Source organism: Diabrotica virgifera, chromosome 3 (genome assembly GCF_917563875.1).
Source record: "Diabrotica virgifera virgifera chromosome 3, PGI_DIABVI_V3a".
Lineage (NCBI taxonomy): Eukaryota > Metazoa > Arthropoda > Insecta > Coleoptera > Chrysomelidae > Diabrotica > Diabrotica virgifera.
This window is the reverse complement of record NC_065445.1, coordinates 36,670,816-36,698,573: the sequence shown is the minus strand read 5'-3', so window position 1 is coordinate 36,698,573 and position 27,758 is coordinate 36,670,816. Positions and strand designations below refer to the sequence as shown.

At 31.7% G+C, this 27,758-nt stretch overlaps 1 protein-coding gene across 4 annotated transcripts in view; it reads right to left on the bottom strand.

The window, feature by feature from the left end:
* Positions 1 to 3,708: 3,708 nt before the first annotated feature.
* LOC114326016 (zinc finger protein 664-like) overlaps positions 3,709 to 27,758 on the bottom strand; it is a 32,180-nt gene continuing 8,130 nt past the window's right edge. For 2 of the 4 annotated variants that reach the window (XM_050647854.1, XM_050647852.1), the window contains exon 2: positions 3,709 to 4,994. In XM_050647854.1, coding sequence (XP_050503811.1) covers positions 3,928 to 4,994 — 1,067 coding nt within the window. In that variant the 3' untranslated portion in view covers positions 3,709 to 3,927. Of the gene's footprint in view, positions 4,995 to 18,193; positions 19,480 to 27,758 lie in introns of those variants that run through there. The other 2 variants (XM_050647853.1, XM_050647851.1) reach the window with 1 other exon arrangement.

Sequence of the window (27,758 nt, the reverse complement as noted above, 5' to 3'; positions counted from 1 at the left end):
ATATATGCCTCTTCATATTAAAACAAATTTCACATTTCTAAGGGACCGAACATTAATCACGGGATTTTTTTGGCATTTTTTAAGTGATAGCATTTTTTAAGTTTTTTGTGATAATAGTTACAATAAAAGTTAATAACAAAAATTGTAGCCAACTTTGATTATAGATTGATAATCAGTAATCGTAAATTGTCAGTTTTAGACAATTCAGTCATGGCTTACTTAGAATTGGTACTTAGAATGGTAATGGTACTTTTCGATAATGATATGAAATACAGGGTGTTCTATTTAAAATTAATGAGAAAATAATGTACTTGCGTTTTGACTCACCCTGTACTCAATATGAAGAAAATTAGCAATATCAATCATTTACGAAAATTTTGACAATAAATAAAAAAAGGCATCAATAAACCATTGCCGTTGTGCTTATTTTTATTTATACACGGAATTGAACTTGTTACGATTTTCATATAAAATTGGTTATAACTTTGTAAATACCCTGTACATACAGGGTGTTTCATTGGGTGTTTTATCGATTTTGCCAATTTCTTTCCTAAGCCATAACTTTAGAACCACCCTGTATATTTTTTTGATATTTGGTACACATGTGTCTCATCCAAAACCCAAAAGACCGACATACTAATCACAAGAAAAATCCAGGTCCGGATTAACAAAAAATTATAAAGTAATTGTGACTTTAAAACAACACCCTGTATATTGAAATTCTGAAAATCTGTTTGCATATTTGAAAAGAGCACAAAAAACTAAGTCTAAAAGGTTGCTTCATTTTTTCGGCCAGACAATTTTATGACTTTAATTTTAAAATTATATTGAATTTTTTAAGAACTCTGACATTAAAAAGAAGGTATTATGTATTAACTTTTAATTATAAATTATTAAAGCTATTGAATAAATACTTATTTTAAAATTAATCAATACTTATTTACCACATTGGAACTATCCAATTATTAATCAAAAGAAAAATCCAGGTCCGGGTTAACAAAAAAAATAAAGTAATGTTGATCTGGAAACAACACCCTGTATATTAAAATTTTCGAAATTTGTTTGCACATTTGAAAAGACCACAAAAGTCCGAGTTTATCGGTTTGCTTTAATTTTTCGTGAAGGAAATCTAATGACTTTAATTTGGAAATTAAATATATTGATAATTTTAAGAACACTGAAATTAAAAAGCACATTTTTAAAGCACTCTTAACAATAAATTATTAAAGTTATTAAATAAATACCCATTTTAAAAATAATTAATACTTATTTACGACATTCGAAGGACCCACTTACAAATCACAACAAAAATCCAGGTCCGGATTAACAAAACAATGTAAAGTAATTGTAACCTTGAAACAACACCCTGCGTATATTGAAGTTTTTAAAATCCGTTTGCACATAGGTATGAAAAGAGCACAAAAAACTAAGTTTAATCGTTAGCTTCAATTTTTTGGTCAGAAAATTTAATGAATTTAATTTTGAAATTATGTCGAAATTTTTAAGAACTTGGGAACTCATAATAAAAATTTCGATATAATTTCAAAAGTAATGTCATTAAATTGTCTGCACAAAAGATTAAAGCTGGACATTAAACTTAGTTTTTCGTGCTCTCTTTAGGTGGGCAAACTGCAAACGTATTTTAAAAATTTTAATATACAGGGTGTTTTTTCAAGGTCACAATTACTTTGTATTTTGTTGTTAATACGGACCTGGATTTTCCATGTGATTAGTAAGTAAGTCCTGCTAATGCTGCAAATAATAACTGATTATTTTTAAAATTAGTATTTATTTATTAATAAAAGTGCTTTAAAAACCTGCTTATTAATTTCAGGGTTCAAAAAATCAAAGTGAATCGATAAACTCGGATTTTTGTGGTCTTTTCAAACGTGCAAACAATTTTTGAAAATGTCAATATACAGGGTGTTGTTTCAAGGTCACAATTACCTTATCTTTTTTTGTTCATCCGGACCTGGATTTTTCTTGTGATTAATAATTGGGTCTTTCCAATGTGGTAAATAAATATTGATTCATTTTAAAATGAGTATGTATTCAATAAATTTATTAATTTATAATTAAAAGTTGATAATACCTGCTTTTTAATGTGGAGTTCTTAAAAAAATTCAATATAATTTCAAAATTAAAGTCAAAAAATTGTCTGGCCAAAAAATCGAAGCGAACTATTAGACTAATCTTTTTGTGCTCTTTTTAAATATGCAAACAGATTTTCAAAATTTCAATATACAGGGTGTTGTTTTAAGGTCACAATTAGTTTATAATTTTTTGTTAATACGGACCTGGATTTTTCTTCTGATTAGTATGTCGATCGTTTGGGTTTTGAATGAGAGATATGTGTACCCAATATTAAAAAAATATACAGGGTGGTTCTAAAGTTATGGCTTAGGAAAGAAATGAGCAAAATCGATAAAACACCCTGTAACTCGGATATAAAAGTCGGTAGGGCAAAAAATTTAGTATACCTAAAACCGGCTTGGTGACCTCTATTCACCATTAAAGTATTTCCGTTTCCCAATGAAACACCCTGTATAACATTTCAAACCTTTATATTTTTGTAAGGGAGAAGATTTCGAATATTTAATAAAATACAGGGTATTCCATTTAAAAAAACATAAGTTTGGTCTGCCACTATGTTATCGAACACCCTGTAACATTCTAACTAATTTTGTAATGTGAAGCTCAAAGTTGGCTACAATTTTTGTTATTAAGTTTTATCGCTATCCATTACTATAACGGATCTAAGGAGCTTTACCCCACTAATCACCACCCTGTTAGATCTAGATCCCGCGTACCAAAAAAAAGTTGATTAATAGCAAGCTGAAAATTTGTTAATGGCTTTATAACGGTGTCTATTCGGACAAACTTTGATGTATGGGAACACTGGAACACGGGGGAAGTTTTAATTGTGGAACAGGTTAAAAATTTGGAACGTAAGACTACGAAAACGTTCCATGTATTTTGTCGGACAGGACTTCCAATTGATTTGTTACCATTTCATTAAACTCTTATGCAAAAATCAAACTGGTGTTTATCAGCATATTGGGCATTTTAATGAGTGGAACACGAAGAATATGTCAAATGACAGGAATCCTGTTGGTTAGTAATAGCAGTCTGATTTTTGCATGAGAGTTTAATGAAAAGGTATCAAATCAATTGGATGTTCTGTCCGACAAAATACATTGGACATTTTCGTAATCTGACTTTGTCCGACTAGACACCGTTAAGCTATTAACAAATTTTCAGCTTGCTATTAATCCAAATTCAAAATAGAATTTTACCAAAATGTTGAAAATTCGAATGGCCCGGAAGCCTTGTCCGGGACACGACTTCGTAATTCGGGCCATGTCCCGGATTTTTCGGGCTAGTTGGTCACACTACATATGACGGAAGCTCGAAACAAATGACAATCGATGAAAAGCCCTATTGCTCTAAGACCAGTTGAGCTATGAAAATTATGAGTTAGTTATTGTGCATTTTTTGACATATGAATAAGAATTTTGTATTCATCATTAGCGCGCATACGGGTAATGGTCCGAATTTTTTTCAAGAAAAAAATAGTATGCCACTGAGATACTTCAAATTTAAAATTATTTTTAAATTCCACGTTTAATTTATGATAAAAAACCTCTCTTGTTTTATTTTCACATGGTGCACCGTTTTCATGCAAAAATAAATAAACATTGTAGAGCGTATTTTTCATTTCTTTAATATGTACATTATCAAGAACGATCTAATACAATAATACTAAATTAGAACAATAACAGAAAATAACACTAATAAGATTTAAACTAGGCGCAAAGCTATAACAAATGTTCAAAATGACCTTCTTCAGAGGTGACAAAAGCATTTTATATTCATCATTGGCGCGCGTACGCGCGCTCCTCTAGTAATAAAACACATTTTACATTTCTAAGGGTTTTCTCTAGTGTGCATTCTCAAGTGTGTTTTCAAACTACTACTCTGATTAAACTGCTTAAAACAAATTTCACAAGTATAAGGTTTTTCTCCAGTGTGCACTCTCAAATGTGTTTTCAAAGTACTTGCTTCACTAAACTGTTTTAAACACATTTCACACTTGTAAGGTTTCTCTCCAGTGTGTGTTTTTATATGTCTAGTCAAATGAGTTGCACTAATAAACTGCTTTAAACACGTTTCACACATGAACGGCTTTTCTCCAGTGTGGGTTTTTAAATGCTCATTCAAATAAGACGTAGTACTAAACTGCTTTGAACAAGTTTCACACTGGTAAGGTTTTTCTCCAGTATGTGTTCTCAAATGTATCTTCAGCTGGCTTCTAGTAGTAAACTGATTAAAACAAGTCTCACATTTGTGTGGTTTTTCTCCAGTGTGCCTTCTCAAATGTATTTTCAAACTACTTGCTACACTGAACTTCATAGAACAAACTTCACATATGTAAGGCTGCTCTCCACTGTGCACTCTCAAATGTAGTTTCAACGTACCCGCTTGCCCAAACCGTTTCAAACAAATTTCACACTGGTAAGGTGTTTCTCCAGTGTGAGTCTTTGAATGTCTGTTCAAATGAGCTGTAGTAATAAACTGTTTTAAGCAAATGTCACAATGATGAGGCTTTACTCCAGTGTGTGTTTTTAAATGTTGTGTCAAATTACCTCTGGAAGACAATTGCTTAAAACAAATTTCACAATTGTAAGGATTTTTTCTACTGTGTGTTCCCAAATGTTCTTTTAAATATTTTCTTGTAGTATACTCCTTTAAACAGATTTCACACTTATAATTTTTTTTTCGAGTGTGCATTCTTAAATGTCTTTTCAATTCACTTGCATTAATAAACTGTTTAAAACAAATTTCGCACTTGTAAGATCTCTTTTGAGTCGCAACTTTCAAATTTTTCTTTAACGTTTTTTCCTCAGCATGTTGACTGATATAATTTCCTTTGGATAATGAATGTTCAATTTGAGTCTCCTTAATTTCCACTTTGTTTTCCTCTTGCAGATAACCTAAAATAAAAACCAACTATAAAATAAATATTTGTAATAATGACTATGACGTCATATAAACTCGTCACTAATCATTGGCGAATCTAGACATTTTCCTTGGGAGGGGAAATTTACATTAGGAGGGAACTTCCAATGAAATACCAACCAGAAGACATATTATATTCCAAAACCACATAGAAAACATAAATAATAACTTAATGCATTAATTTCCCTTTGAATTTGTCTGTCAGTGGCTTAGGTTTAATATTAGCTAATATATTTTTGTTTCAACAATTTTTTTCCCAAATTTTTAATTTTGTTAAGGGGGAAGTTTCCCCATTTTTTCTCCCCGTAGATCCGCCACTGTCGCTAATTCTAGCCAATCAAATGCAACACATATCTGATTATTCCCAATATATTTTTTCAAATTTAGATGGCAAGGGAAAAATTATGTGCATTCCTTATTGTTTGACTTTTTCTTTATAAGTGAAATTGAATCTAAAAACAAAGAAATACAATAGTTAAATTAATAGCGCAGTCACTGAAGGTTTTCACCTCTGGTTTCGTTGAACCTTCATCGATTTTCATAAAAATTGGTGAGTACTTAGAGGATACCTCCAGAATTAAAAATGGCATGGTTCCAACTTGAGGTTTTACCCGGGTGGCTACCCTTCTCGGGAGTGAAAATTATTTTATTAAAAATAACCCCATAAATCTGTATGGTAAAAATATGTGTAAAAAATTCTGTAGTGGCGAAAATTTCAACATTTCTATTCCACTGGGAGAATATACATTTGTAGTTCAGGCAGAGATTTTTGCCATCTTGCAGTGTGCAAGAGAAAACAACTTAAGGGCCTTCAAACTGCAGAGGGTTAACATATGCACAGATAACCAAGCAGCCATTGGGGCTCTTATAAGCCCTAAGGCAGTGGTCGGCAAACTTTTTAGCCAAAGAGCCAAATATGAACATTACAACAATTCAAAAAAAAATTGGGAGCCAAATCTGCTTGTTCAGCACACCTTTATTACACGAAATAAAACTAAAGCCCTACTACCTAGTCCTATCAATAACCGCCAAAAAATTAAAACCTGTTTTTTTTTCGTTTTTTGGCGATATTTTCGTTTGTAATCATCGTAGAAACTTCTATTTTCTTTCGTTTTGTAAGGTTTTATTTCCTACAACACTGTCTTTTTTACAAAAATGTTGACGCAAAATCCATTTTTTTTTAAATGTTGATATGTAGAACCAAAAAGGGAAAGAACAGCAAAGTGAGCTTTTTCAGCTGATCATAAGAATCAGGAATACTAATCCAAGAGTTGAAAATGATCATGTTTTCCTTCTCCAGGTTATTCAAAGCAGAGCACTTGTGTTGTGAACTTTTTTTTCTTCTCTAATATTTCCAATTCAACACGAAGATGTTAGAATTTAGAGCACCATACCTTCTTGTTCTTAAATACATATTTCAAAGCTAAATTTCAACTGTTATCGTAGTATTAACTAAAGTTTGTAAGTTTGATAAAAGCTAATTTATCAGAATAAGATGTAGGTAATGATTTTCCTACCAAGTATTTTTTAAATGAAAATATTGCGCTTTCCGTGGATATTTGTGCCAAAGCCGCACCTAAGGAGCCAAAGAGCCACATGCGGCTCCGGAGCCGCAATTTGCCGACCACTGCCCTAATTAAGTTGAACTCTAGACTAGTGTGGGAATGTCGATAAGAGCTTGGCAGAGCACAACATAACAGTGTTCTACAGTTCTACTGGTATGGTTTCCAGGTCATCGGGGCATATACGGCAATGAAAGAACAGGGCTTTTCATCGACTGTCATTTGTTTCGAGCTTCTGTCATATGTTGTATAATCTGTGTATAATATTAATATACACGGATTATATGACATATGACGGAAGCTCGAAACAAATGACTGAATGAAAAGCCCTACTGATGCACTTGCATCAGCTTAGCATCAGCTACAAAATATCTGGGTCCAGAGCTGGCTGTGGAAGTGCCAAAAAGCACTGTCCATATACCCAGTCAAACACATGGCAAGATGTATATCAGGCGGACATATGCTATACCCATAGATATAATAACAGGTAGATTAGGCCAGTTCCGAAAAATAGCGTAATGTGGAGCAGTTCGGATCGGTGGTCTATCTATCTCTCTCTACCGGCGTTTAGCTTTCTCTATCTAGCATATAATGGCCACCACCTCTGCATTTGTGTCATTCCATTACTCCCACCTCTTGCTACCACAGACAAAAATAGCTAAACGACCGTACTTGATATTGGCGTTAAGTACATCCCGATGCATTGAGTGACATATATAACTAGCCTGGTCTTGTTAACATGTCTCTGGCTATACCTCGTTTTTTAAATAGGAGTTTCAAATGTACTTCGCCGTAATGCTTGTTTGTAATTGGTCCAACAACAGATTAGTTCACTCAATTATAAAAATGTCACTATTGACATTTATGAAATTTTGACACTAATGACATTTAAAATTTATAGGTTAATTAAGTTATATCGCCGCCGCCTACGAAAAGTATAACTCCGAAAAATGCTGGTAAGAGTAGAACTTTCAATGAACGCCAGCGAAGAATATTATTTTTGATTATATTATGATTGTGAAAATTATAATCCCTAATAAAGTGTTAGCGAAAAAATTTATTTTTTGAGGAGTACCAGCAAAAAACATCATTTTGTTTTTGGGTCCACGAAAATTATAATTACTAAAAGTTCTCAGAAATAATTGTTTTCGTCGGCAGACACAGAAACAGAAAGGGAAATAATTGTTTTCGTCGGCATCTATTATGAACTAAATCTTTTCGTTATAAATATTTTGGGAGTTATAATCTTCGCGGACACGCATATAAAAAAGAATTGTATCGCCAACACTTATCAAAGAGTTATTATGTTCACTGGAAATGCATTAGGAATCACATTAATCATAGGTACCAGCGATATAGGCAATTTTTTGTGTTTTCTACCATATTTCTATTTTAAGATTATTAGTCTGTGTTTATTTAAAAAAGAGTTGTTTGTAGAACATTTTAGCGATATATTAGCATAATAAAATTTGTATGGATTACCATCGAAGACTGACATGATCAACCAAAAACAAGATGGATATGGATATTTTTTTGATGAATCTGATCTATCGTTTAAGTTTACTCCTATTTAGAAAATGAACCATAGTAGAACTGAATTACTGCTGAAAACAAGCAGGAAGCAGCTCAGTCATATAGTCGATTCGCTAATCTGAGACACAACTGTCTACACTACAATCAACAAAAAATGCACGATATAGAAATAAACAAACCACGACACGTTGAATGTTCGAGGAGCACTCCAAATCATGATTTGGGAGTGCTCCTCGTGATTGTTTATTTCTAATGCATCTTTATTGTGATTGTAGTGTAGACAGTTGTGTCTCAGATTAGCAAATCAACTATAACAGGTTTCCTTACTGGGCATGCTCCAGTTAAGGGTCACTATTTAGCATACAATGGTGCTGTTTGATGGAGATGAGCTGCAGACTCTGTAACAGAGAACCTGAAACAGTCAACCATATCTTGCATGACTGCGAGGCATTGGATTGAAGGTGACACTTTTCGGAGGCATCAAAGTGACTCAAAATATATATGGCACCCACCCACTAGACCTCTATAAGCTAGTACAGGGTTCCATAATTCTGGAATAGGTTTCATAAAGGAATGGAAGATGTACAATAAGACAAGGGGCTTAAGTACGAACAGTGCACAATACTGCCGTGCTTAGCCAAAACGCTGTATCTGCAGAGACATCAAATTCGAGTAAAATCAATTTTTGTTAAGAATTAGTATACATTTACACAGGATACGGCTTAAGATGCGGTATGTTTAATGTGTTTTTACTTGACTTACGTCATTTTTAGTAAGCAAATAAGATAGATATGCACATTTGGGTTAGAAAGAAGTAAAAAATTTAATTTTTTCAGATTTTTGCAGATACAGCACTTTCGCTAAGAACGGCAGAATAGATGGCTTCCAGGGAAAAAAACCATATGAAACTTACACTGACCTCTACAAAGCTTAATAACAATGTTCCTAAGATTTTTAGTGGTATGGTGTAAGTTTTATACAGGGTGAGTCATGAGGAACTGTACATACTCCTACCTCGTATAGAGGCTCCTATGGGAAATAACAAATGACCATTAAAAAGTGTCTGCTCCCATTGTTTAATAATATACAGGGCGAGTTTCGCATTTTGACATAAAGTATTCGCCCTAATTTTTGAACGGTCAGATCGATGTGTCTCTTATTTTGACCAACCGTTACACTATTACCACCTAATCAGTTGATTTATTCAAACTAGAAAAAAATCAGGTCCGGCTTTAAAAAATTAGTTCGTTTTCGTCTTAGAAAAAATTTCACCCTGTATTCGCTTTTTGAAAACTCTAATATAAATTTTACAAATTAGACAAATAGGCAATTAAAATGGCATATTTATTTTTTTCCGCACACGATTCCTTAATTTTTTATAAAAAAATCAAATTTGACTATGAATTAAAAGTTTGGTAAAGTGAACCATAGATTTAAAAAAATTAACTTTTATTGCAAAAATTAATTTTTTTTTTAACAAATATTTAATTTATGTTACCATCCAATCAACTGATTTATTCAAACTAGAAAAAAATCAGGCCCGGATTTAAAAAATTAGTTTGTTTTGGTCTTAGAAAAAATTTCACCCTGTATACGCTTTTTGAAAACTCTAATATGAATTTTACAAATTAGACAAATAGGCAATTAAAATGGCATATTTATTTTTTTCCGCACACGATTGCTTAATTTTTTATTAAAAAAACAAATTTGTCAAAATCAGAATTTTAACCTAAAAATGAAAAAAAAAAATGAAATCACGGTTTAACTCGCTACAACTCTGTTCCATTTTAATTTTTTTTTTCTGAAATTTTTACAGCACATATCTCTTACCATTGTGCAGACTATGAAAATTGTTGTAGACTTTCAGTCTTCTTCTCGTAAAAGTTATGAATTTTTAAAAATAAAAGGTGCAGATTCGTGAATTGCAAAGTTAAATCGCAAAAATTAAGTGAAAAAATTTAAAATTTATCTATTTGATCACGTCTATGAATGTTAAACTATAAAGTCCAAAAGAAGTGTTATGGGGAGTTTTAGATCTAGACGTGTCATAGAAAAAAAAATGTTAAAAAAAGGTAATTTTTTTAAATCTATGCAAAAACTTTGCCAAACTTTTTATGCATAGTCAAATTTGATTTTTTAATAAAAAATTAAGTAATCGTGTGGGGAAAAAAGTATGCCATTTAATTGTCTATTTGTCTTATTTGTAAAATTCATATTAGAGTTTCTAAGAAACGTATACAGGGTGAAATTTTTTTCTAAGACCCAAACGAACTATTTTTTTAACTCCGGGCCTGATTTTTTTCAAGTTTGAATAAACCAGTTGATTGGGTGGTAACATAAATTAAATATTTGTTCAAAAAAAAATTCATTTTTGTAATAAAAGTAAGTTTTTTTAAATCTATGGTTCACTTTACCAAACTTTTAATTATTCATGGTCAAATTTGATTTTTTTAATAAAAAATTAAGTAATCGTGTGGGGAAAAATTAAATAAGCCATTTTAATTGCCTATTTGTCTAATTTGTAAAATTCATATTAGAGTTTTCAAAAAGCGTATACAGGGTGAATTTCTTTCTAAGACCAAAACGCAGTCGTACTTCAACAGCGTAGGTGAGAACATCGTTAAAGTATAGAACAATTATTAATAGTGTAGTAGTAATATTAATTATTATTTAATAACTATAGTTAGAGTTATAAGGATATTGTGAGTTCCTAGTGCATTTATATGGAGGTGGATACTGAGGGGAAACCCCCTCCTCAACCAGATCCTGGAGAAAATATAGATCCTGTAAATCAGATAAGTGGTTCAAATAATTTAAATTTAGTTATAGATTCTCCTTTAATAAATAAACATGCAAATGAACAAAACAACAAAAATCAGTTTGTATCGAAAGAAAAGCTTGTAGATTCTAGTTTACATCCAACACCGAGTTTATCGGTTTCTAATGACAACGATAAAAAAGATAAAACAACATTCTTTTATCAGTCTACGGACACGGCTCCTTTTCAAATTTATATTGAAAACAATACGGATAATTATACAGGGCAGTTAAATGCAATAAAAATTGGAGAAATAATATTAACATCATATCCGCAATTAGATAATAAAATAAAACAAATACAGTCTATAGGGAAAAATCGTATTCGGGTATTGTTGAAAGATTATTTAAGTGCTAATATATTAATAAAATCACACATTTTAAAAAATAAAAATTTGTCTGCATACATTCCTAAATTTTTAATATTTCGTTTGGGAATTATTAGACACATTGATAAAGATTTACCAGTTGATTATTTGAAAAATAAAATTAGGGCCTATGATTTTCATCGTAAATTTGAAGTTGAATTTGTTAAAAGAATGAATCGAAAAATAAAAAATTCAAATAACGAAATAGAATTAATACCCACAAGTACCATTTTGGTTTCTTTCAAAAGTCAAACTCTACCTAAGTATGTAGAAATAAATAAGGTTCTTTACGAAGTAGAAGTTTATAAACAAAGGGTTGTAATGTGTAATAATTGTTATCGTTACGGACATATTGGTAAGCAATGTCGTTCTAAAATAAGATGCTTGAAATGCTCTCAGAATCATGACACAGTAACCTGCTCATCAGAAGAAGTTACAGTAAAGTGTTTTTCTTGCAATGGAAACCATTTTACAAACGATTTTAGTAGATGCCCAGAATACAATAGACAAGAAAAAATTAAACAAATTATGTCACAGTCAAATTGTTCCTTCAAGGATGCAAATAGTAGTGTTCCTAAAAAAAGTTACGCTGATATAGTATCTAAGCATTTAACTACAACCACAATTGATAATAAAATAGTTAATTCTAATCTAGAACAAAATTCATTATTAAATTCAGTTAATGTTCATGTACCGTCTACATCGTCCAAGTCATTTCCACCAATATCGTACCAGTCCAATACGCGACCCATTTCTCAACGATCAAATCCACATTCATATTCTCAAGCACAATTAAATAGCTTTCCAAAAAAAAGTAAAAGATCGTATCCTTTATCTCCCGATCCTACATTGTCAGAGCACCAGTCCATTGTTAGTTCAGTTAACCTTCCGTTTAAAAAAGGAGGAATTTTGAGCACAGAACAATATCTTTCCAATATCCAAAAAGAAAATAATTCAGAAAACGAAGGTAATGAAATTTCAAACTTAATTTTTCAGATAGTTTTATCAACCATAAATATAATAAAGAGCAAAAATAAATTCGATATACAAGAAAACGAAATTACAAATATTATTAAAGCTAGTTTAAATAACCTTTTTGAACATGGATCAGATAACTCTTTGTCAATGGAATCTTAAATCGGCAAATTCAAATAAAGAAAACTTACAATATTTGTTAAATGAGAAAAACATTGATATAGCTTGCTTGTCAGAAACTAGATTTACATCCAATAAATATTTTAATCTTCCAGGCTACAATATTGTGAGGGATGACCGTTTAGACCGCAGTGGTGGTGGAACGGCCATCCTTATTATGTCGAAACTTTTGTATACGGAACTACCGATCTCTGTTCTCCTTCCTAATTGTAATCAAACATCCATTATTGTAAAATGTAATGATAAAAAAAATATTACTATTGTATCGCTATACGTTCCACCAAAAACTAAAATTTCTTTGCATATTTGGGATAAATTCTTCAGTTCTTTTAAGCCACCTGTAATCTTTACAGGAGATTTTAATTCGCATAATATTGCTTGGGGTGGGCCAAACACAGACTGCTACGGCATAACACTTATGAAAGCCCTAGATCGAAATAATCTTGTCTATCTAAACGATGGAACAGCTACATTTATAGGAAATTATTTACAAACTCAGTCAGCTATCGATTTGACAATTTGTTCTCCTTGTATAAAACATTTACTACATTGGCAAACATTGAAGGATCTTTACGGGTCTGATCATATTCCATGCATTACACAAATATATATGTCTCCCAAAATTAATAAATCATTATCTTGTAGAAAATGGAATATTAAAAAGGCTAACTGGGATCTATATTATATGGAGTCCCATGAACAGTTTAGTAAAACAGAAGTTGGTGATTACAATTCTTTTATACAAATTGTAGAAACCACAGCAAACCTTTCTATACCTAAATTTAAATCCAATCAATGTTCAAATAAAAATAAACAATGGTGGAATGAAAAATGCCAGTATTTAGTACAGAAACGAAAAAATAGTTTTCATAAATATATGAATAATCCCACATTAGATAATTTGTTAGAATATAAAAGAACTGATGCTATAGCAAAAAAAACTTTTAAGCAAACTAAAAAAGATAGCTGGATAAATTATTGTAAATCTCTCAATAGATCAGTACCCCTTAAGACTATATGGAAAAAGGTAAATAACTTTAAAAATCGCAAAATCTCTAATCAAACTCAATCAGATCAAGAAGAATGGCGAGCGGAATTTCATAACATTTTAACTCCTCCATATGTATCACCTGATCCAATCTTTCTTGACTGTCCAGGGGTGACAGAACATCATAGTAGTGTCAATTATCTCACCAATCAGTTTTCAAAACAAGAATTAGATACGGCATTTAAAAAGTCTGCCAATACAGCCCCAGGTTTTGATAATATGCATTATTCTATGTTGTTTAATCTTTCTAAACCAGGAAAAATTTTGCTTCTAAATCTACTAAACGATATTTGGTTAAATAAAATCGACATACCTTCACAATGGAAAAACTATATTTTAGTTCCCATACTTAAGCCAGGAAAACCAAAAAATCAAGCATCGTCATATAGGGCCATTTCTTTATCATCATGTGTTTTAAAAACATATGAAAGAATGATAAAATCACGACTAGAATTTTTTTTAGAATCTAATAACCTTATTCATAGTTCTCAATTTGGGTTTCGAAAAAAAAAATCGGCATATGAAAACCTGGCCAATATTGTTACAGATATTCAACTATCACTTTCCAATGACCAGTCAACATCAGCTTTATTTTTAGACATAAAAGGGGCATATGACAACGTAAAATTAGATATATTATATTTAAAAATGTGTCAAATGGGAATTCCTCAAAGTCTAGCTAAACACGTATATATTCTATACAACAACAGAAATCTATTTTTCAGAGAAAATAACTCATTCTCTGAATGCAGACAAACATCTATGGGGCTGCCACAAGGTGGTATATTAAGTCCTATATTATATTTAATTTACTCAAGTGATTTAATTGTTGACATCCCACAAAATGTATCTATTTTGCAATATGCCGATGATATTGTTATTTACACTCGTCACAAATCCATTGAGATAGGCCATAAGCAACTTAATTATGCAGTAAAAAATTTAGACAATTGGACTTTCAATAATGGCTTATCAATTTCCGAAGAAAAATCAGTATTAGTTACTTTTACAAGAAAAAGATTTCGTTGTCCTTCTCAAATAAAGTTATCAAAATATGTATTTCCTTACAAATCTTCTATTAAATTTTTAGGAGTAATTTTAGATTGTAAATTAAATTGGAAAGAACACATAAATTATGTAATCAAAAGAACAGAAAATAGTGTAAATTTATTAAAAACTTTCAGTCATTCCTCCTGGGGAGGAGATCCAAAAATAATGTTACTGTTTTATAAAACACTTGTCAGATCTATTTTAGATTATGGTTCTTTATTTTACCATTCAGCAGCGGAATCAAATCTTAAAAAAATAGATCAAATAAAAAACAAATGTCTTCGACTCAGTATTGGATACTTGGGAAGCACGCCTATAGACGTCATGGAAGCTGAAACATGTGAACCACCACTGAACCTGCGTAGAAGATTTTTGTCTGACAAATTCGTATTAAAGTTAAGTTCTCAGAAATCTAAGGTGTTGGCTAAAATATCCAGTTTAGCCAGTATGGTTTTGACATCTAAATATTGGGAGAAGAAAAAAACACCGTTATTAGTTGAAAGTTTTATTACCAATGTACACAGATATGAACAACTTTATCAATCCAATGGTATCCCTTTATGGAATTATCCCTATGAAATGTTTCTATATCCAGTAAAGACTCATATTAATGTTAGATACTTGTGTCAAAACAGTGATATTATACAAAAAGAACATTATCGGGAATGTACAGTTAAGTGGAAGGAGTATGGAAAAATTTATACTGATGGATCGAAATCGGAACATGGAGTTGGTTGTGCCGTTTATTACCCTTCTAAAAATATTAAGTTAATATACAAACTACCAGAAATGTTGTCAATTTTCAGTGCAGAGCTTATTGCCATAAAACTAGCAATTAGTATGTGTTTAGAACAAGAAGATGATAAATTTGTTATATTCACAGACTCTAAAAGTTCTGTAGAAAAACTTAAAAACCTTTGTTTAAATCCTAATTTAAATTATATACTTCTTGATATTTTGGAATTGTATCACAATGTATTAAGTATGGGAAAACAAATTTATATTTCATGGATCAAAGCCCATTCAGGTTCTTAGGCGTCAACGCCCTTCGGTAGGGATCTATGGAGGAGTATCACCAAGCCGGAAGCCCTTATCCCTTCCCGTACCGCTCCTCCATAGGCCGATCAGACGCCAGTTTATTCCAGACCAAGCCGTAGACTCTATTGAGTTTTATACTACGGCGTTGGCCTTTTATAAATTTCATGACCTAGCTGAGGCTCGAACCAGCGACCGCAAATCGCGAATCCACTAAACTTGTCGATCGACTGAGCCCCAGCTAACTGTACCGTCAAGACCGACGAAAAAGATAGTAATTTGAGAAATAAACATTGCTTTTCGATTATATTCAATGTTCAAGCCAGCTCCCACCAGCCGCCTGCCTCTTGGAACATTCAATTTAAGCAAAACGCAATGTTTATTTGTGATATAAACGTTTTTGTCTGATTTCTGAGAGCAATAAAATGTATTTTAAATTAAATATATTACATACATTCTTCTTTTTCTTTTGTCAAATAATTTCATTTAAAAGATTTTTGGACACCTTATAAGTAATTATGTAAATGTTTATATTACTGAATAGAGAATTGAATAACCTTTCAAATAAGCTAGCACACGACCCCTATTCTCATTTAAAAAAGATCATCGATTACGTCATCACGCCCAGATGGATGACGTCACTTGTATGATATATATGGCAAAATATCATAATTTAAAAATAAAAATCGACCTGTTTCGGGATTTCTCCTTAAAGTCGCCGGGTTACGAAATAATGAATTTATTCCTTTCATTTGCACCATTACTGTATACGTCATTATTCATGTTTGTTATCATTTAATCAAAATAAATATCATAAAACTATTGGGATTTTCCCATTGATTTTAAAATAAATATCAACATTTTCTTCATCATCTCCTATTTTAAGATACTCTGTCTTTGACATATTCATATTGAGGCCCCATTTTTCTGATTTATAATTATTTATTAAACTAACATTATTATTTAATAACGTTATCTTATTTTGCATTAGTCAAAATAAGACATGAATAAAATAAAAAAAAAACATAAATATTACCATTATTACTTTTAATCTATTAAAAAACATCTTTAAATAGAAAATACTTACGAACTCTCAAAAATAATAAAATTTATGCAGTTTTTCCCTTTGGTGTAAAATTAGTCAAAATGCCTTAGGTGGTGTTAGATAAGCAACGATATATGCCTCTTCATATTAAAACAAATTTCACATTTCTAAGGGACCGAACATTAATCACGGGATTTTTTTGGCATTTTTTAAGTGATAGCATTTTTTAAGTTTTTTGTGATAATAGTTACAATAAAAGTTAATAACAAAAATTGTAGCCAACTTTGATTATAGATTGATAATCAGTAATCGTAAATTGTCAGTTTTAGACAATTCAGTCATGGCTTACTTAGAATTGGTACTTAGAAACCGTTTCCGTTTCCCAATGAAACACCCTGTATAACATTTCAAACCTTTATATTTTTGTAAGGGAGAAGATTTCGAATATTTAATAAAATACAGGGTATTCCATTTAAAAAAACATAAGTTTGGTCTGCCACTATGTTATCGAACACCCTGTAACATTCTAACTAATTTTGTAATGTGAAGCTCAAAGTTGGCTACAATTTTTGTTATTAAGTTTTATCGCTATCCATTACTATAACGGATCTAAGGAGCTTTACCCCACTAATCACCACCCTGTTAGATCTAGATCCCGCGTACCAAAAAAAAGTTGATTAATAGCAAGCTGAAAATTTGTTAATGGCTTTATAACGGTGTCTATTCGGACAAACTTTGATGTATGGGAACACTGGAACACGGGGGAAGTTTTAATTGTGGAACAGGTTAAAAATTTGGAACGTAAGACTACGAAAACGTTCCATGTATTTTGTCGGACAGGACTTCCAATTGATTTGTTACCATTTCATTAAACTCTTATGCAAAAATCAAACTGGTGTTTATCAGCATATTGGGCATTTTAATGAGTGGAACACGAAGAATATGTCAAATGACAGGAATCCTGTTGGTTAGTAATAGCAGTCTGATTTTTGCATGAGAGTTTAATGAAAAGGTATCAAATCAATTGGATGTTCTGTCCGACAAAATACATTGGACATTTTCGTAATCTGACTTTGTCCGACTAGACACCGTTAAGCTATTAACAAATTTTCAGCTTGCTATTAATCCAAATTCAAAATAGAATTTTACCAAAATGTTGAAAATTCGAATGGCCCGGAAGCCTTGTCCGGGACACGACTTCGTAATTCGGGCCATGTCCCGGATTTTTCGGGCTAGTTGGTCACACTACATATGACGGAAGCTCGAAACAAATGACAATCGATGAAAAGCCCTATTGCTCTAAGACCAGTTGAGCTATGAAAATTATGAGTTAGTTATTGTGCATTTTTTGACATATGAATAAGAATTTTGTATTCATCATTAGCGCGCATACGGGTAATGGTCCGAATTTTTTTCAAGAAAAAAATAGTATGCCACTGAGATACTTCAAATTTAAAATTATTTTTAAATTCCACGTTTAATTTATGATAAAAAACCTCTCTTGTTTTATTTTCACATGGTGCACCGTTTTCATGCAAAAATAAATAAACATTGTAGAGCGTATTTTTCATTTCTTTAATATGTACATTATCAAGAACGATCTAATACAATAATACTAAATTAGAACAATAACAGAAAATAACACTAATAAGATTTAAACTAGGCGCAAAGCTATAACAAATGTTCAAAATGACCTTCTTCAGAGGTGACAAAAGCATTTTATATTCATCATAGGCGCGCGTACGCGCGCTCCTCTAGTAATAAAACACATTTTACATTTCTAAGGGTTTTCTCTAGTGTGCATTCTCAAGTGTGTTTTCAAACTACTACTCTGATTAAACTGCTTAAAACAAATTTCACAAGTATAAGGTTTTTCTCCAGTGTGCACTCTCAAATGTGTTTTCAAAGTACTTGCTTCACTAAACTGTTTTAAACACATTTCACACTTGTAAGGTTTCTCTCCAGTGTGTGTTTTTATATGTCTAGTCAAATGAGTTGCACTAATAAACTGCTTTAAACACGTTTCACACATGAACGGCTTTTCTCCAGTGTGGGTTTTTAAATGCTCATTCAAATAAGACGTAGTACTAAACTGCTTTGAACAAGTTTCACACTGGTAAGGTTTTTCTCCAGTATGTGTTCTCAAATGTATCTTCAGCTGGCTTCTAGTAGTAAACTGATTAAAACAAGTCTCACATTTGTGTGGTTTTTCTCCAGTGTGCCTTCTCAAATGTATTTTCAAACTACTTGCTACACTGAACTTCATAGAACAAACTTCACATGTGTAAGGCTGCTCTCCACTGTGCACTCTCAAATGTAGTTTCAACGTACCCGCTTGCCCAAACCGTTTCAAACAAATTTCACACTGGTAAGGTGTTTCTCCAGTGTGAGTCTTTGAATGTCTGTTCAAATGAGCTGTAGTAATAAACTGTTTTAAGCAAATGTCACAATGATGAGGCTTTACTCCAGTGTGTGTTTTTAAATGTTGTGTCAAATTACCTCTGGAAGACAATTGCTTAAAACAAATTTCACAATTGTAAGGATTTTTTCTACTGTGTGTTCCCAAATGTTCTTTTAAATATTTTCTTGTAGTATACTCCTTTAAACAGATTTCACACTTATAATTTTTTTTTCGAGTGTGCATTCTTAAATGTCTTTTCAATTCACTTGCATTAATAAACTGTTTAAAACAAATTTCGCACTTGTAAGATCTCTTTTGAGTCGCAACTTTCAAATTTTTCTTTAACGTTTTTTCCTCAGCATGTTGACTGATATAATTTCCTTTGGATAATGAATGTTCAATTTGAGTCTCCTTAATTTCCACTTTGTTTTCCTCTTGCAGATAACCTAAAATAAAAACCAACTATAAAATAAATATTTGTAATAATGACTATGACGTCATATAAACTCGTCACTAATCATTGGCGAATCTAGACATTTTCCTTGGGAGGGGAAATTTACATTAGGAGGGAACTTCCAATGAAATACCAACCAGAAGACATATTATATTCCAAAACCACATAGAAAACATAAATAATAACTTAATGCATTAATTTCCCTTTGAATTTGTCTGTCAGTGGCTTAGGTTTAATATTAGCTAATATATTTTTGTTTCAACAATTTTTTTCCCAAATTTTTAATTTTGTTAAGGGGGAAGTTTCCCCATTTTTTCTCCCCGTAGATCCGCCACTGTCGCTAATTCTAGCCAATCAAATGCAACACATATCTGATTATTCCCAATATATTTTTTCAAATTTAGATGGCAAGGGAAAAATTATGTGCATTCCTTATTGTTTGACTTTTTCTTTATAAGTGAAATTGAATCTAAAAACAAAGAAATACAATAGTTAAATTAATAGCGCAGTCACTGAAGGTTTTCACCTCTGGTTTCGTTGAACCTTCATCGATTTTCATAAAAATTGGTGAGTACTTAGAGGATACCTCCAGAATTAAAAATGGCATGGTTCCAACTTGAGGTTTTACCCGGGTGGCTACCCTTCTCGGGAGTGAAAATTATTTTATTAAAAATAACCCCATAAATCTGTATGGTAAAAATATGTGTAAAAAATTCTGTAGTGGCGAAAATTTCAACATTTCTATTCCACTGGGAGAATATACATTTGTAGTTCAGGCAGAGATTTTTGCCATCTTGCAGTGTGCAAGAGAAAACAACTTAAGGGCCTTCAAACTGCAGAGGGTTAACATATGCACAGATAACCAAGCAGCCATTGGGGCTCTTATAAGCCCTAAGGCAGTGGTCGGCAAACTTTTTAGCCAAAGAGCCAAATATGAACATTACAACAATTCAAAAAAAAATTGGGAGCCAAATCTGCTTGTTCAGCACACCTTTATTACACGAAATAAAACTAAAGCCCTACTACCTAGTCCTATCAATAACCGCCAAAAAATTAAAACCTGTTTTTTTTTCGTTTTTTGGCGATATTTTCGTTTGTAATCATCGTAGAAACTTCTATTTTCTTTCGTTTTGTAAGGTTTTATTTCCTACAACACTGTCTTTTTTACAAAAATGTTGACGCAAAATCCATTTTTTTTTAAATGTTGATATGTAGAACCAAAAAGGGAAAGAACAGCAAAGTGAGCTTTTTCAGCTGATCATAAGAATCAGGAATACTAATCCAAGAGTTGAAAATGATCATGTTTTCCTTCTCCAGGTTATTCAAAGCAGAGCACTTGTGTTGTGAACTTTTTTTTCTTCTCTAATATTTCCAATTCAACACGAAGATGTTAGAATTTAGAGCACCATACCTTCTTGTTCTTAAATACATATTTCAAAGCTAAATTTCAACTGTTATCGTAGTATTAACTAAAGTTTGTAAGTTTGATAAAAGCTAATTTATCAGAATAAGATGTAGGTAATGATTTTCCTACCAAGTATTTTTTAAATGAAAATATTGCGCTTTCCGTGGATATTTGTGCCAAAGCCGCACCTAAGGAGCCAAAGAGCCACATGCGGCTCCGGAGCCGCAATTTGCCGACCACTGCCCTAATTAAGTTGAACTCTAGACTAGTGTGGGAATGTCGATAAGAGCTTGGCAGAGCACAACATAACAGTGTTCTACAGTTCTACTGGTATGGTTTCCAGGTCATCGGGGCATATACGGCAATGAAAGAACAGGGCTTTTCATCGACTGTCATTTGTTTCGAGCTTCTGTCATATGTTGTATAATCTGTGTATAATATTAATATACACGGATTATATGACATATGACGGAAGCTCGAAACAAATGACTGAATGAAAAGCCCTACTGATGCACTTGCATCAGCTTAGCATCAGCTACAAAATATCTGGGTCCAGAGCTGGCTGTGGAAGTGCCAAAAAGCACTGTCCATATACCCAGTCAAACACATGGCAAGATGTATATCAGGCGGACATATGCTATACCCATAGATATAATAACAGGTAGATTAGGCCAGTTCCGAAAAATAGCGTAATGTGGAGCAGTTCGGATCGGTGGTCTATCTATCTCTCTCTACCGGCGTTTAGCTTTCTCTATCTAGCATATAATGGCCACCACCTCTGCATTTGTGTCATTCCATTACTCCCACCTCTTGCTACCACAGACAAAAATAGCTAAACGACCGTACTTGATATTGGCGTTAAGTACATCCCGATGCATTGAGTGACATATATAACTAGCCTGGTCTTGTTAACATGTCTCTGGCTATACCTCGTTTTTTAAATAGGAGTTTCAAATGTACTTCGCCGTAATGCTTGTTTGTAATTGGTCCAACAACAGATTAGTTCACTCAATTATAAAAATGTCACTATTGACATTTATGAAATTTTGACACTAATGACATTTAAAATTTATAGGTTAATTAAGTTATATCGCCGCCGCCTACGAAAAGTATAACTCCGAAAAATGCTGGTAAGAGTAGAACTTTCAATGAACGCCAGCGAAGAATATTATTTTTGATTATATTATGATTGTGAAAATTATAATCCCTAATAAAGTGTTAGCGAAAAAATTTATTTTTTGAGGAGTACCAGCAAAAAACATCATTTTGTTTTTGGGTCCACGAAAATTATAATTACTAAAAGTTCTCAGAAATAATTGTTTTCGTCGGCAGACACAGAAACAGAAAGGGAAATAATTGTTTTCGTCGGCATCTATTATGAACTAAATCTTTTCGTTATAAATATTTTGGGAGTTATAATCTTCGCGGACACGCATATAAAAAAGAATTGTATCGCCAACACTTATCAAAGAGTTATTATGTTCACTGGAAATGCATTAGGAATCACATTAATCATAGGTACCAGCGATATAGGCAATTTTTTGTGTTTTCTACCATATTTCTATTTTAAGATTATTAGTCTGTGTTTATTTAAAAAAGAGTTGTTTGTAGAACATTTTAGCGATATATTAGCATAATAAAATTTGTATGGATTACCATCGAAGACTGACATGATCAACCAAAAACAAGATGGATATGGATATTTTTTTGATGAATCTGATCTATCGTTTAAGTTTACTCCTATTTAGAAAATGAACCATAGTAGAACTGAATTACTGCTGAAAACAAGCAGGAAGCAGCTCAGTCATATAGTCGATTCGCTAATCTGAGACACAACTGTCTACACTACAATCAACAAAAAATGCACGATATAGAAATAAACAAACCACGACACGTTGAATGTTCGAGGAGCACTCCAAATCATGATTTGGGAGTGCTCCTCGTGATTGTTTATTTCTAATGCATCTTTATTGTGATTGTAGTGTAGACAGTTGTGTCTCAGATTAGCAAATCAACTATAACAGGTTTCCTTACTGGGCATGCTCCAGTTAAGGGTCACTATTTAGCATACAATGGTGCTGTTTGATGGAGATGAGCTGCAGACTCTGTAACAGAGAACCTGAAACAGTCAACCATATCTTGCATGACTGCGAGGCATTGGATTGAAGGTGACACTTTTCGGAGGCATCAAAGTGACTCAAAATATATATGGCACCCACCCACTAGACCTCTATAAGCTAGTACAGGGTTCCATAATTCTGGAATAGGTTTCATAAAGGAATGGAAGATGTACAATAAGACAAGGGGCTTAAGTACGAACAGTGCACAATACTGCCGTGCTTAGCCAAAACGCTGTATCTGCAGAGACATCAAATTCGAGTAAAATCAATTTTTGTTAAGAATTAGTATACATTTACACAGGATACGGCTTAAGATGCGGTATGTTTAATGTGTTTTTACTTGACTTACGTCATTTTTAGTAAGCAAATAAGATAGATATGCACATTTGGGTTAGAAAGAAGTAAAAAATTTAATTTTTTCAGATTTTTGCAGATACAGCACTTTCGCTAAGAACGGCAGAATAGATGGCTTCCAGGGAAAAAAACCATATGAAACTTACACTGACCTCTACAAAGCTTAATAACAATGTTCCTAAGATTTTTAGTGGTATGGTGTAAGTTTTATACAGGGTGAGTCATGAGGAACTGTACATACTCCTACCTCGTATAGAGGCTCCTATGGGAAATAACAAATGACCATTAAAAAGTGTCTGCTCCCATTGTTTAATAATATACAGGGCGAGTTTCGCATTTTGACATAAAGTATTCGCCCTAATTTTTGAACGGTCAGATCGATGTGTCTCTTATTTTGACCAACCGTTACACTATTACCACCTAATCAGTTGATTTATTCAAACTAGAAAAAAATCAGGTCCGGCTTTAAAAAATTAGTTCGTTTTCGTCTTAGAAAAAATTTCACCCTGTATTCGCTTTTTGAAAACTCTAATATAAATTTTACAAATTAGACAAATAGGCAATTAAAATGGCATATTTATTTTTTTCCGCACACGATTCCTTAATTTTTTATAAAAAAATCAAATTTGACTATGAATTAAAAGTTTGGTAAAGTGAACCATAGATTTAAAAAAATTAACTTTTATTGCAAAAATTAATTTTTTTTTAACAAATATTTAATTTATGTTACCATCCAATCAACTGATTTATTCAAACTAGAAAAAAATCAGGCCCGGATTTAAAAAATTAGTTTGTTTTGGTCTTAGAAAAAATTTCACCCTGTATACGCTTTTTGAAAACTCTAATATGAATTTTACAAATTAGACAAATAGGCAATTAAAATGGCATATTTATTTTTTTCCGCACACGATTGCTTAATTTTTTATTAAAAAAACAAATTTGTCAAAATCAGAATTTTAACCTAAAAATGAAAAAAAAAATGAAATCACGGTTTAACTCGCTACAACTCTGTTCCATTTTAATTTTTTTTTTTTGAAATTTTTACAGCACATATCTCTTACCATTGTGCAGACTATGAAAATTGTTGTAGACTTTCAGTCTTCTTCTCGTAAAAGTTATGAATTTTTAAAAATAAAAGGTGCAGATTCGTGAATTGCAAAGTTAAATCGCAAAAATTAAGTGAAAAAATTTAAAATTTATCTATTTGATCACGTCTATGAATGTTAAACTATAAAGTCCAAAAGAAGTGTTATGGGGAGTTTTAGATCTAGACGTGTCATAGAAAAAAAAATGTTAAAAAAAGGTAATTTTTTTAAATCTATGCAAAAACTTTGCCAAACTTTTTATGCATAGTCAAATTTGATTTTTTAATAAAAAATTAAGTAATCGTGTGGGGAAAAAAGTATGCCATTTAATTGTCTATTTGTCTTATTTGTAAAATTCATATTAGAGTTTCTAAGAAACGTATACAGGGTGAAATTTTTTTCTAAGACCCAAACGAACTATTTTTTTAACTCCGGGCCTGATTTTTTTCAAGTTTGAATAAACCAGTTGATTGGGTGGTAACATAAATTAAATATTTGTTCAAAAAAAAATTCATTTTTGTAATAAAAGTAAGTTTTTTTAAATCTATGGTTCACTTTACCAAACTTTTAATTATTCATGGTCAAATTTGATTTTTTTAATAAAAAATTAAGTAATCGTGTGGGGAAAAATTAAATAAGCCATTTTAATTGCCTATTTGTCTAATTTGTAAAATTCATATTAGAGTTTTCAAAAAGCGTATACAGGGTGAATTTCTTTCTAAGACCAAAACGCAGTCGTACTTCAACAGCGTAGGTGAGAACATCGTTAAAGTATAGAACAATTATTAATAGTGTAGTAGTAATATTAATTATTATTTAATAACTATAGTTAGAGTTATAAGGATATTGTGAGTTCCTAGTGCATTTATATGGAGGTGGATACTGAGGGGAAACCCCCTCCTCAACCAGATCCTGGAGAAAATATAGATCCTGTAAATCAGATAAGTGGTTCAAATAATTTAAATTTAGTTATAGATTCTCCTTTAATAAATAAACATGCAAATGAACAAAACAACAAAAATCAGTTTGTATCGAAAGAAAAGCTTGTAGATTCTAGTTTACATCCAACACCGAGTTTATCGGTTTCTAATGACAACGATAAAAAAGATAAAACAACATTCTTTTATCAGTCTACGGACACGGCTCCTTTTCAAATTTATATTGAAAACAATACGGATAATTATACAGGGCAGTTAAATGCAATAAAAATTGGAGAAATAATATTAACATCATATCCGCAATTAGATAATAAAATAAAACAAATACAGTCTATAGGGAAAAATCGTATTCGGGTATTGTTGAAAGATTATTTAAGTGCTAATATATTAATAAAATCACACATTTTAAAAAATAAAAATTTGTCTGCATACATTCCTAAATTTTTAATATTTCGTTTGGGAATTATTAGACACATTGATAAAGATTTACCAGTTGATTATTTGAAAAATAAAATTAGGGCCTATGATTTTCATCGTAAATTTGAAGTTGAATTTGTTAAAAGAATGAATCGAAAAATAAAAAATTCAAATAACGAAATAGAATTAATACCCACAAGTACCATTTTGGTTTCTTTCAAAAGTCAAACTCTACCTAAGTATGTAGAAATAAATAAGGTTCTTTACGAAGTAGAAGTTTATAAACAAAGGGTTGTAATGTGTAATAATTGTTATCGTTACGGACATATTGGTAAGCAATGTCGTTCTAAAATAAGATGCTTGAAATGCTCTCAGAATCATGACACAGTAACCTGCTCATCAGAAGAAGTTACAGTAAAGTGTTTTTCTTGCAATGGAAACCATTTTACAAACGATTTTAGTAGATGCCCAGAATACAATAGACAAGAAAAAATTAAACAAATTATGTCACAGTCAAATTGTTCCTTCAAGGATGCAAATAGTAGTGTTCCTAAAAAAAGTTACGCTGATATAGTATCTAAGCATTTAACTACAACCACAATTGATAATAAAATAGTTAATTCTAATCTAGAACAAAATTCATTATTAAATTCAGTTAATGTTCATGTACCGTCTACATCGTCCAAGTCATTTCCACCAATATCGTACCAGTCCAATACGCGACCCATTTCTCAACGATCAAATCCACATTCATATTCTCAAGCACAATTAAATAGCTTTCCAAAAAAAAGTAAAAGATCGTATCCTTTATCTCCCGATCCTACATTGTCAGAGCACCAGTCCATTGTTAGTTCAGTTAACCTTCCGTTTAAAAAAGGAGGAATTTTGAGCACAGAACAATATCTTTCCAATATCCAAAAAGAAAATAATTCAGAAAACGAAGGTAATGAAATTTCAAACTTAATTTTTCAGATAGTTTTATCAACCATAAATATAATAAAGAGCAAAAATAAATTCGATATACAAGAAAACGAAATTACAAATATTATTAAAGCTAGTTTAAATAACCTTTTTGAACATGGATCAGATAACTCTTTGTCAATGGAATCTTAAATCGGCAAATTCAAATAAAGAAAACTTACAATATTTGTTAAATGAGAAAAACATTGATATAGCTTGCTTGTCAGAAACTAGATTTACATCCAATAAATATTTTAATCTTCCAGGCTACAATATTGTGAGGGATGACCGTTTAGACCGCAGTGGTGGTGGAACGGCCATCCTTATTATGTCGAAACTTTTGTATACGGAACTACCGATCTCTGTTCTCCTTCCTAATTGTAATCAAACATCCATTATTGTAAAATGTAATGATAAAAAAAATATTACTATTGTATCGCTATACGTTCCACCAAAAACTAAAATTTCTTTGCATATTTGGGATAAATTCTTCAGTTCTTTTAAGCCACCTGTAATCTTTACAGGAGATTTTAATTCGCATAATATTGCTTGGGGTGGGCCAAACACAGACTGCTACGGCATAACACTTATGAAAGCCCTAGATCGAAATAATCTTGTCTATCTAAACGATGGAACAGCTACATTTATAGGAAATTATTTACAAACTCAGTCAGCTATCGATTTGACAATTTGTTCTCCTTGTATAAAACATTTACTACATTGGCAAACATTGAAGGATCTTTACGGGTCTGATCATATTCCATGCATTACACAAATATATATGTCTCCCAAAATTAATAAATCATTATCTTGTAGAAAATGGAATATTAAAAAGGCTAACTGGGATCTATATTATATGGAGTCCCATGAACAGTTTAGTAAAACAGAAGTTGGTGATTACAATTCTTTTATACAAATTGTAGAAACCACAGCAAACCTTTCTATACCTAAATTTAAATCCAATCAATGTTCAAATAAAAATAAACAATGGT